This window comes from Mus caroli, chromosome 6 (genome assembly GCF_900094665.2).
Source record: "Mus caroli chromosome 6, CAROLI_EIJ_v1.1, whole genome shotgun sequence".
Classification (NCBI taxonomy): Eukaryota; Metazoa; Chordata; class Mammalia; order Rodentia; family Muridae; genus Mus; species Mus caroli.
Genome location: NC_034575.1, coordinates 120120282 through 120132273, shown reverse-complemented (window position 1 = coordinate 120132273; position 11992 = coordinate 120120282). Strand labels below are relative to the sequence as shown.

The following is an 11992-nucleotide window of genomic DNA, read 5'->3' as shown; positions in this document are numbered from 1 at the left end:
TCCTTCCTTCCTTCCTTCCTTCTTTTATAAAGTTGACATCAAACCATCTTGTAGAACTAAAATAAGTCTTTTCTTGAATTATTAAAATCTGCCCAGTGGTGCTACATTGCTGGAGGTGACTTTGGACCTTTTTAGCATTGTTTCCAGAGCCCCTCTAGAGGTGCAGTCATTCTCCTCACTTTTGAGACACACCTAGCCTTTGGCCTGGTGAAGTTACTCAACTTCACTATCCGATTTTGTCAGAGTTGGCTCTGGAGACCATGTACATGTTTCAAGCACTAAGCCCACTCCCAAGGCCACAGACTGCTGCTTTTGAAAAGCAGCAAAAGGTCACAGGCTCTTTAGGGGACTCCCCGAGGAGCTCACGGTCACCGAGTCACCTCATACTTCATTTTTGGGCTGGATGCTGAACTCTGCTCCCGTGAGTAAGCTCAGCTCCCAGGAGCAGGCTCAAGCTAGATCTGGGTGTCATGTTTCTGTTTTCAGTTCTTTGTCTTTGGTTAGAGCTCCCAGGAGCTCAGAGCTTCCTCCCTGAGTGTCCTGATGCCTTGTCCNGGCAGGGTTTGTCATTCCATCTCCTTGATCCTCCCTACAGTGGAACCCCTTGTGACTTACATCCTGGCCAACCAGCTGATAGTCAGTGGAGAACAGCCACCTCTCTTCCCCTCATCCCTTATGTTGGCCCTAGTAAGTGTAGTTCACGTCTCTCTGAGACCACTTACAAGTGATAGGGCTTGAGCTTAGNAGATGACACACTTCAACCATGCCCATCAAACCTGTTCCATGCATTGCTTTGGACTCCAAAGTGTTCCCTCTTCTTCACTTCCCAAGTNCATGCACACTGCTTTGCAGAATTGGGGTTTTGTGAAGCTAAACTCCTCAAAAGCTGCAGAAGAAGCAAGCACTACTGTCTCCTCCAGTGATAGAGGCTGAATTCAGTGTGGCTTCTTAAGCACCAGGCAAAGGAGAGCCTGGTGAATAAGAATGGCCAAGGAAGGTTCTGTGACATACGNGGAGTTTGCACTGGATCCTGGCGAACATGAGGGTCTGAGAGGGTAGTTAAGGAGAGAGACAAGTGATGAGGACATTATGACGTTGTTACCCCAAACTTTGATTCACATCTGTCACATGGGGAACTTTAAACTCTCTTGATGGTTGGGACCCCAAAGTGATGAGAGACAGGGATCAATGCTTTTTTACTTTAATTAATTAATATTATTAATTACTTAATTACTTAATTAAGTACTTACTTACTTAATTAATTAATTAATAATATTAATTAATATTATTCTGTGTTTGTGTATGTGTGAAGTGTGTATGTGGGCACACGTGTCAGAGGCCAGAGGTCAGAGGTTAGAGGACAACTTTGTGGAGTCAGCAAGTCCTTTCCAGGGAATGAACTCAGGCCATTAGGCTTGCAAGGCAAGCGCCTTTAACTGCTGAGCCATCGGTNAGCCCTATCAGTGTTTAACTTTAAAGATCTTCATGTAACTCCATTGCATAGCGGAGTTTGGAAACCATTCTGTACACTGATTTTTTTTCAAGTACCTGAAGCACCTTAGAAAGATGTGCAAAGAAGCAGTATTAAACAATGGTGATGACCAGGAAGGAGAATTGAAGTTGTCTGGGAAACAGAAGGGCTCATTCTAGTGACCAGGGAGACTCGGGAGAATATTGGGTGACTACTCGCAAAATATATTATGTACTTACATGAAAATAGCCTTGTGTGACCTTATGTAATGAAATAACAAAAAGAAAAAGAAAAAAAAGGAGTATTCCTTCTAAAAGGATGACTGATTCTGTCACGGCCCATGATTGAAAGAAAGAAGAGGAGGAAGAAAGGAAGCCTGGCACTTCATTTCTAGTTACTTGGGAGGTTGAGGCAGGAGGATTACTGGAGTCCAGGAGTTCAAGTCCATCCTGGGCAACAAAGTGATATGCTGTCTAATAAAATCAAAATAAAGCAAGACAAATGAATTCAACTTAAAACACTTAAAAGGGAAAAAAAATTAGGAATGAGGGAGGGAGGGAGGGAGGGAGGGGCTGCGGTTGGAGGCGAATGAGATGAAGCCAGGGACTGATGTCAGCTCACATAAAGCACATACTGTGAGCTGCTGTGCTGCTGCAAAGCCTTGCTAGCTGNTAGCTGAACAAAGAGAATCCCTAACAACTGTGGAATCACAGGGTAGGAAGTGGGCGCCNATGGAAGTCTCAGACCCTTCCTTCATCAGGGAAGGGTTATGCTGAGCTGTGGACAGTGCTTTCAACNGTGTCCCTATGATCACATGAACCATTTGCTAAAACATCACTTGATGTTGGCTGCAGTGGTCACCCAAGTCCAGAGTTCGCTGTGTTTAACAAGATCTAATGGGCTTTCGAGGTCTTGATTTTTGTCTGTAGCTAATTTAAAAATTCTCCCAACCTTCTGGTTTATGCTAATGAATCAGAGTTGTTGGCCTACAGCTGGAGTGGTTGCATTTTGTCCTTTTTTGAAGTCACATCTGCTGTGGCTTGCACTCTGAAGGTGGGATTGCCTGGGCTTAGCCACGGGGTCATCTTCTGGCAGGGTCGTTACTCCTTGGACTTGTCCATTGACTTGGGGACCTGAGAGGGGCTGTTTTGGACCGTTGCATAGAAAGAGATGCTCTGCTCCCATTCCCCTTCCTCCCCCATACCCAGGCAGTTGAGAAATGCTGATCCAACCAGGCTGATCTTTGCCTTGGAGCCAGAGCCTAGTGAGTGAGGCTGCCGGCCCCACCCCTGTGGAGTTAGATCTGTTTGGCAAGTAGTACAAAATGGGCCATCGGTCATGTTGGGATGTGAACTAGCTTGACAGAGAACCATCAGGGTGGCTTTGGGGTGCTGTGTGGCTGCTGGGACAGCCCCNGCAGGCATTCTCACTTACCTGCTTGGTCCTGGAGTGGTGGCAGTGTGTGTGCTTGGCAGCTGGCAAGAGGGGTCTGCAGCTGGGTGTTTGGGACCTTTGATGTCATCTCCTCCACACTCAGGTTCTGTTTCGTAACATGTGACTTTTAGGATGGAGGTAAATTTGAAGCGGGTTGCAATGTGACCTTTATGTAGGGCTTGCTTGTGTGTGACTGCTAGTGGGTGTCCGAGACACACACGCAAGCACGGGCTATTTCTCAGGAATAGGACTGCCTGGGGTGTGAAGGGCATCAAGAACCCATGTGGCAGGTAGCGATCCAGCTGCCCAGGAGGGCTCTGGGCTTGGGAGTGTATCTGTGGGGTCTCTTCCTCCATTTGCTGTCTCTGGGATTTGGGGTTCCTCTGCTTTGCTTCCTTGTGCTTCTCCGAGTGCTCTCTCTGGCTGCACAGAATGGGGCCCAGGTTGTGTTTATGGCTGCTCGTTCTGTGGCCCTCAGGGTCCAGGTCTGTAGCGTTTATGTCTTCCTTCAGGGGGGTGCTTGGTTTGCCCAGCTGGTAGGGAGTTGGGTGACCTTGCTCATACGGCTCTTTGGCGGCATGCTAGAGACTCTGACACATATCCCATTAATCCTACTGTGCGAGCAGGCTGCTAGGTGGCTGGTACAGGCAGTTGTGTGGGCAACTAGAGGCCTGGCTCGGGTATGGGGCATGGCGATGTTTGTCCAGCTGTGTGCCCACTCGTTCTTCATTGGCATGTGCCTGTGTCTGCACATCTGCTTTTCCACCATCAGCTCCAAGGTCCATGTGAGAGTGCATATGCCCTTCTGTCTCTCACTGCCTGTGAGAGTCCATGTACCCCTGAACCTGAGCATCAGAATGAGGCTTCAGGGTGGGAGACCCGGGAGTGCAACGGTGGAAGTAGGGAGACCTCAGGGGGAGACTCCGCAGGAACAGCAGCCTTGCAGGACCAGGAACCTCAGGCCCACAAGGAGAAGGGAGGTGTCANGGAACAGGAGTGAGCCCAGACGAGGTGGGTAAGTGAAGGGACCTGTCCTTGNCCTTGGGGACCGCGATTCCTCTCTCTGGTCAGCAGGCCAGGCTCAGAGCTGCTTTGCTTCTCATCCCAGGCAGTCCTCTGCGGCTGACCTTCTCTTTCCCTCTGGGGAGGTGGTGGTACCTGGGGAAGATCCAGGCAGAAAGACACAGGAAGCTTCTAGTTTTTGCCATTTATCCAAAGACAATATAGCTGTTCAAGGCAGCAGTAGGCTGGGGGCCTTCTCCACACCACCNGCCTTTGTACATTTGCCTCCCTTGTCTGTGTGCCTTTGCCCCCTGGAGCAGCCTCTCTCTTCTTCCGTTCCAGTTTACACTTCCTGGTGGGGTCTGTTGCTCTTTGTTNCTCAGGTTGTTTGCCTCCTCAAGATCACTTTGGTGGCTGTGGTTTATTGACTCTTGGACTTTTCCCACTGAGTAGTTCCTTCCATCGGCACCCTACAACCCCCGAGCCCGAATTGCCCAGGTATGCTGCGTTCTGCTGACCCCTTGCTCTCCCTGCAGTGGTCCCCAGTGCTGCGACTCTCATCATTGTGGTATGCGTGGGCTTTCTGGTGCTTATGGTTATCCTCGGCCTCGTTCGGATCCACTCCCTTCATCGCCGCGTCTCAGGAACTGGCGGACCTTCAGGGGCTTCCACTGACCCGAAGGACCCTGACCTCTTCTGGGATGACTCTGCTCTCACCATTATCGTCAATCCCATGGAGGTGAGTGGCCTGGAGGGATGAAGCAAATATTCCTGATGAGGACCACGCCCGAGGCAAACGCTTTTGGTGCTGGTGCAGCTGCTGAGCTCATGGAGGGGGGGGGGAAGGATGAGACTGGGGAGGGACTCTGCAATGGCGCATGCGTGCATGCTTGTGCGTGTCCTCAAGGAGAGGTTCTGCCTGTGGCTAGGCTGTTGAGCTCTCGCTCTCTGCTTTTGTCTTCTCCAGTCCTACCAGAACCAGCAGACCTGTGTGGCAGGGGTGGCTGGTGGCCAGCAAGAGGAAGAGGACAGTAGTGACTCCGAAGCAGCCGACTCCCCCAGCAGTGATGAGAGACGCATCATTGAGAGCCCCCCACACCGCTACTGAGGCTCCAACCCTGCCAAGAGAGAGAGGCCTGCCCTGGGGAGACAGGCACTCAGGAAAAAAGGGAGAACGGCGGCATTTTGAGAGAAGAGAGACCGAGGGGGGAGAAAGAGTTCTTTATTTGGAGCAGTCCTTCAATCTCAGAATCCCAGGAGGCCCCACAGGGGTTGCCCTCCTCCTTCAGCCTGCCCCTGCCTTGGGCTGCCCTTCCCCTGGCGTGCTCCTGAGGCGTCTGCCCCAGCTGGCTGCCCTGGGAGAGTGGCTGGATGGCTTTGGCCCTGTAGCCTACCTGTGGCAGCACACCGTGCCAGCCATGCACTGTATTAGGGAGGGGGATGTCAACTGCTTTGGTTGAGGTGGGAATGCAATTGATGGGCGCCTGCTGCTGTGTCCTTCTCTACTCTGTTCTGTCCGTGAGGGCCTTCCTTCTGTTGCCCCTCCCCCTCCCGCTTCCCCTAGGATCCCCTCGCCTCTATTTCCATTTCACTCTGGGGATCCCTGCTCCTCCCTCTTCTCAGCCTCCTCCCTCTTTTGTCCTCTTTTCCTCTCCTGCCTGAGCAGTACCAAGGTCTTACTGTCTCTATTCCTTTCTCCATGGCCTGCTTTGCCTAGGTTGTGGGGAAGGAGGAGGAGGGGGACCCTCGGGGTGTATTATATATAGTGTATATTTTTTCAATGTTGTCGTGAGCGCAGCTCCTGTGTTTCTGTGTGCAGCTCACAGCCTTGTATGTGTGCGTGTGCGTGGCATCGTCATGTCCTGGGGTGAGGGTAGGGGATGGGTGTGGTAAAGGAGGGCCNCACCCTAGGGTTTTCAAATAAAACAACCAGAAAGAAGTTCTTGCTTGCTGTTTACCTGGNTGATTCTGTGTGACTGTGGGCTTTCTGATCTTAGGGGCCATTTAGGCCTCTGAGCAGGTTGAGGTGACAGGGCAGGGTTGGTACTAGCTGTGTAAATCCCCAGGTTNTCACTGGGAATGTAAGANGGGGNCGGAGGACTCACACTGTGTCCTTTCCCCTGCATCCTGGAAAGGGATGACATAGACGCATGCGCAGATGCCCACTGCTCTCTGGGGACATTGTGAGCCCCTCCCCCATTTTCAAAATCCCAACCAGAGCACATTGGCTCCTGGGGCTCCTAGTCAGAAAGCATAAGGGAGGACACTGGCGATTCTGTTCTTTGCAACTACGAGATCAAGAGCTCTTTTTGCGGAGGAAATCTGTAGCTCAGGCTCAAGGGCTCTGCTTTGCCACGCCCCCAACATGGCTGCTGAGTAGCCTTAGCTCTCTTCATGCTGACACNGTAGTATGGCAGGTTCTGGTCTGTCCACAACCTTTGGGCCATTTATTCACTGTCCTTTGTGTCTCTAGGCCTTAGGTGATAAAGGACAGAAGGAGACNGAGCTAGCAGAGAGGGGACTGCTGCTGTAGACACTGTCCTTCCTGTACTGTCCCTGCTCTAGGCCATACAGCGAACCACACACACCTCAGTTCCTTTCTGAAGGGCAAGTGATTTAGAACATTAGCGTTTCCTAGTTCTCTGTGGTCCTTTATAGCACCATGGGGTGGAGCTGGGACTGCCTAGTCCGCTGATGCTCCGTTCACCTCTCCAGCTTCCATCAGATGCCCTGGACCCAGCTCACAGTTCCAACTCTCAGCTGTCTGCTGATGGCGCCACATGTATGTCTTTCACCCAGGCACTTCCTTTCTGGTCCTTCCCCCCTATCTGTTGGTATGAAGACCTGGGCAACCTATGCCTCAGACTTAGCTTTTGCTCAAACTCTGTTGTCATGGTTACCTCTGCTTATGCTTCCTGTGCAGTGTCCTCATCCAGAAAGCAGGCAGTTGGTCTAGACTCCTCTCACCCATGCCCATGTTCAAATGGTGACCACACCTTGTCATTGCTTCTTCAGTTTTCTTAGACGTGCCAGGCTGCCGCTGCAGCTGATGCCACTCGGATTTGCATTCTTCACTGAGAGCCCCCTACCTGTCTCCAGCTCCTCTGTCTTGGCCCATTTCAGTCCATCGTTAACTCTGAGTCTTAGTGGCCTTTCTAATGCACAATTCCACCTATGCCATTCTCCTTCCTGTCACTGGTTTGGTCAATAGCAGATGCTCTGGCAGCCTCTTAGCTCCTCTTCCTTGATGGCTTCTTTGCCATCACTATCTCTGCACACCTGAATGCAGGGAACAAAAGCCACCGGCACTTTCTGGAGTCACACTGCTCTTTCTTGCTTCTGTGTCCTTGTGTGAATTGTTCTGTCAGTCATGTTTTCCTCCTCTTAGCTGCCTAATAGCCCGACTCATTATTGAAGACCATTCTAAGAGGTCTTCAGTGTTCACATACCCCATGGCCACACCTCCATGACAGCATGTCCCATGAGGCTATAGCACACCTATCTCTATCAAATAGATTCTCTGTATACCCTGCAACTTGTGTAGGGCCAGGCACACCCCAGGGGCTCAGATGCATAAAGTTGTGGGTAATCTTGAGACTCCAAGAAGACTTACTGGTGAGATACAGGAGCGCTGCCTTGGTGACCCATTGGCCTGGGAGGCCAGGGGTGGAAGGTGTCCCAGAAGGTGCCCAGCAGTGTGTCTTCCTATAGCCGTTGGCTTGGATGTCCTGCTGTTGCCTATCTGTGACAACACCATAGGAGACAGCCTTCCACCTGTTCCTGTAGTCCCCAGAATCCCAAGGTGGAGCTCAGAGGCTTGAGACAATGGGAAGCTTTAACTCCCAAGAGAGTAGAGGAGTTTTTGAAATTTGTGGATCTGGCTTCCAGTGCAAACAACCTTCCTCTCCTCCCTCTTTTCAACCTTCTGGTCCTCACTCATCCTGGATCTCAGAGACTGAGTCTTCCTATTCATAAGAGCAGAAGCCANGCCCTGCCATTATTTTTATTTGCTTTTATTATGCTGTGACTCCCTTGGAATCTTCATTCATCCTTTGTAATTTCTGCACCATCAAATGTCTTCAATTCCTGCTCCTGACCTCTTGGTTGCTCTCTTACCTGGCCTCTCTCAGTCTCCTTGTTTCTGTTTCTATATCCTGTCTGTCTCTGCCTTAGCACGCACGCACGCACGCACACACACACACACACACACACACACACAAACACACAAACACACAAACACACACACACAGAGAAAGAGAAAGAGAGAATGAGAGAGAATAGAATTAGGCAAGGTGCCAACTTCAATGATCTAGGGAAAGGGCAGCAGGCAAGACTCCAAATGAGTCTTTCTTTTCTTGCTCAAGATCTCCTAGAACATTCTTTAACCTCCCTTGCAGAACCGGGCAAAGCCCTAGGACCTCAGGATTGGCTGGATTTCAAGCTCAACCAGTCTCAATTTAATTAGACGTAGCAAACAGATTTCCCTCGGCCTCACTCATTTTCCCCTCCTGCAGTGGGAGGCTCTGTCCCTCTTAAGTCCACTCTTGGCCAGGAAAATTAATTAGCTTAATCCATGATGAAGCAAGTGCCGAACTACTGGGAAGCCACACTGTGGAGGCAAGCGTGTCAACTGCCGGCTCAAGTGTCACTGTGTCTTTCTTCATGTTACCAAACCAGAACCCTGGAACCCTGTCTCAGTGTTGCCAGGGAGGTTGGCTGCAAGTTGCTCAGTGGAGGTGTGCAGCTTTTGGGCTCTCTTAGAATTATCCACCCATCATCCCTCCCCTCAGGGGCTTTTTTGGGAAGGGTCAAGAACATGTCTGCTTCCATTCTTTGAGGAGCTGTGGAAGATGTCAGGCTCTTTTCAGATTTCAGCTTTTCAAGGACTCTCCTAAGTGGATTCACTAAAACTCCCAAGACCAGTCACATTGTGGGGTTCTTCTAGGCTGTGTGAGAATTCCTGAGATCCTTCAAACCCCTGGGTGTTTCCTGGGGGTGTCTGAAAATATACCGTTGAGGATGGACTAGCGCCCAACGTGGCTACCAATTTCCTGAATTCACTCCCCTCAGCAGCAGTGCTCTCTCTCCAGCTGCTTCCTAGGAGGGAAGAAGGCATGGGAAAGGAGGTAGGCATTTGACTGATGGGTAAGCCCCTGGCATCAGCAGGGGAGGGAGCTGTTTTATCTATCTCTTTAGTGCTGGAGTTTTTCAGTGCTGTTTCCTCTCTCACAACATTCTGAGAGTACTTAAAATACTCTCAACCTACAAGAAAAGGACAGATGAAGTTCTAAATTTAGAGACGGTGGATAGAAGGAGGGGGAATGGAGACTCTGGGATATACTGGAGCTGGCTCTGTCAGAGAGGAGAGAGAGAGAGAGAGCGAGCCCGTGCCTCCTGGCTGTGGCTTCTAGTCCATAAGGATGAGGAAGCCTCTGTTTTAATTTTCATGGTCTAAGACATGACCCCAGTTCTTCCAACCCCNTCTTCCACCTCCCTCAGCAGTTGGTATTTTTCTCCTTTTTTGGTGGGTTGTAATGTGACTGGCTCTGGAGGAAGAGGCTGTTCACAGGGACAATAGCCACTCAGAGGATGCCTTTCCTTTGTTGGTNGGTCACCTTGAAGCATTTTCTCTCCATCCATACCACTGTGGGGAGGGGAAGTAAGTGCAAAAGAAGACACAGCAGTGACAACTTTCAGACCACAGCAGGACTACATGCCAGAGTGCCAGGCCCGAGGTAGACCTGGGCTGTGCTGTGCGGGCCATCTGTTCCCATGGACCTGGGGCCTGCATAAGCTCCTGTCCTAGTGACACTTACCGACTAAGTGACTAAGCTTCCTTGCCCCTGGCCTTTCTCCTTCAGTAGATTATCTCAGACCTTTGCTAAGGCAATAGAGAGTTGACAAAGTGGCTGTTGACAGGTCAATAGACTCTAATGTAGACAAGAGAAATGCCAAGGGCATGCAGAGCCTATTATGTGGAGGGAGTTCGCTTTTCCCTTGAGCTAGGTTCTCATGTAGTTTTTAAACTCACTTGGACAACTGTGAATTCTTGAGCCTTTTGCTTCTACCTCCTAATCTCTGGGACTGCAGGCATGCACTGCCTACCTAGCTGGTTTTGGTTGGAAAGGAGAAAGCATCGGAAGGCACTCCCAAAGAGCCCCATCACCATTTCCATCTCTAATAATCTAAATTGTGTTAAGAGGTACAAAATCGACTGGATGGACCTTCTTAGTAGTTCAGCTGACCATGTTACTCATATCCCTGGAAGTCACTTAGTCGTCAGCGGGGGGGTGGGGGGCGGGGGGGGGGTGGGGTGGGGGGGTATTACTTTGACATGTTCACTTTCTCCTTATTTGGAGTGAATAGACATTTCTTTTAAGTCTCTCCAGAAACAGCAATTTAGAAAGTGGAAGAAGATTGGAAAGCTACACGGAGCTCTTGGTGGGATAATCCTTTCATTAGAGTTTAATTCTATAGTCACTATCATGGGTTTTTTTCCTGGGGAGGAGTGAACAAATGTCCACTCACCCCAGATAGAGCACTGGCCACAGACAGAAGAAACAACTCCACTGGAGTCTACCTTTGAACCAGTGAGTTTACTGGAGTTACTTTTAGGAGCTCCAGTAGGAGTGCCGATTACGATGGGTGATTCAAAGGCAGCTTTGTTACCAAAAGCCCACCCCAGCATAAAGACTGTGCCCCTGAAACTCCCTGCAAAGTTGGAGGCATTTTCAGCCAGCAGGAGAGTCTCTGCTTCCCCTCAGTTGTACTGCTTACATGACTTGGGGGACTGGACTTGTGAATATCGAAGCTGAGCTTGCAGATGCTGGTGAGATGCCCTGGCTTCTTTCCTCCTTTCAGGAGGGAACGTTTCTACTGAAGAGGAAATGCTACTGCACTGGTAGAACCTGACTCGGAACCAGAAGGGTGGACTGCTGGAGAGACTGCCAGTGTACATTGGCACAGAGTTGAGCGACTTCTCCTTACTTCTGCTGCCATTCATAAGCTAGCAGGCTGCGAACATTCAGCCAGCCATTCATAATCTAGTGGGTTGTGAACGTTCAGTTAGCCACTCATAAGTTAGTGGGCTGTGAACATTCAACCACACCAACCTCTGAGAATGCTCTTGGTATAGTGACCAGCATGTCCCAACACTGCTCTGAACACCAAAGCTATGTATATTTTAAGTCAATTGATTTTGATTTCAAAATTCATCTGTGGTAATGCCTCCCCTGACCCGCTGTTGAGGCTGTTTGTAGTGGTGAGACTCTAGAGTAATATTACTCTAGAAGGAATATTAGCATGTTTGATTTTGGGGTGCTGCTCCAAACCCCTCTAGGGGTGGTATGTAACTAATATGCACAGAAATAAGTTACATCTACTGTATTGCTGTATGGAAGTCCCCGAATTTCTGAATAGTAAATTATATTTGGCCCCAAGAGTTTCAGAGAAGGGANTGTGGATGTGAGGAAATGAAGGTTTAGGTAGTGGCAAGCTTCTGGTAACACCATTGGGTTTGGGGTGATCATTTTTGAATTAGAGACCCAGGTTATCTCCATCTGGTGCCTCTGTTGTTCTCAACACAAGACCTCCAGAGGCTTTTTGATACTGGATCTCACACTGAACTCAGAGCTCACCAGTTTGGCTTCTGGCTGACCAGTAAGTCCAAGGAATCTCCCTGTTTCTGCCTGCCAGGTGCTGGGGCTACAGGTGACCAGTGACATGCCCAGCTGTCCAAGAATGGTCACACCAAATTAGGAAGGACCAGAGTTAGAGGTTGGTACCTGGGAGGCTTTCAAAAGGAAGGCCTGGGAATAGCACTTACCGTTTTTTTGTTTGGTTGTTTGTTTTTGTTTTTTGTTTTTTTACAGTCCACTAGCTAATACTAATACCATGGACATTTTAACTGCAAAGGAAGCTGGGAACTGTAGCTCAGCTGCTTGACCATGGTGAGGAGGAGAGGGCTGTTTAGCAATCAGCCAGCTGTCTTGATAACAGCCAGTCCCTTTAGTCAGCACGTATCCATTCCTGTCTGCATGCTGTAGAGATAGTCACAGTCCTCAAGCAGGCATGGCGCCTAGCTCA

At 49.8% G+C, this 11992-nt stretch overlaps 1 protein-coding gene across 1 annotated transcript in view; it reads left to right on the top strand.

The window, feature by feature from the left end:
- Window positions 1–5832, top strand: part of Clstn3 (calsyntenin 3) — a 35194-nt gene extending 29362 nt beyond the window's left edge. Inside the window, exons 16-17 of the mRNA XM_029478262.1 lie at window positions 4444–4646; window positions 4875–5832. Coding sequence (XP_029334122.1) covers window positions 4444–4646; window positions 4875–5015 — 344 coding nt within the window. The 3' untranslated portion in view covers window positions 5016–5832. The remainder of the gene's footprint in view (window positions 1–4443; window positions 4647–4874) is intronic.
- The last annotated feature ends 6160 nt before the right edge of the window (window positions 5833–11992 follow it).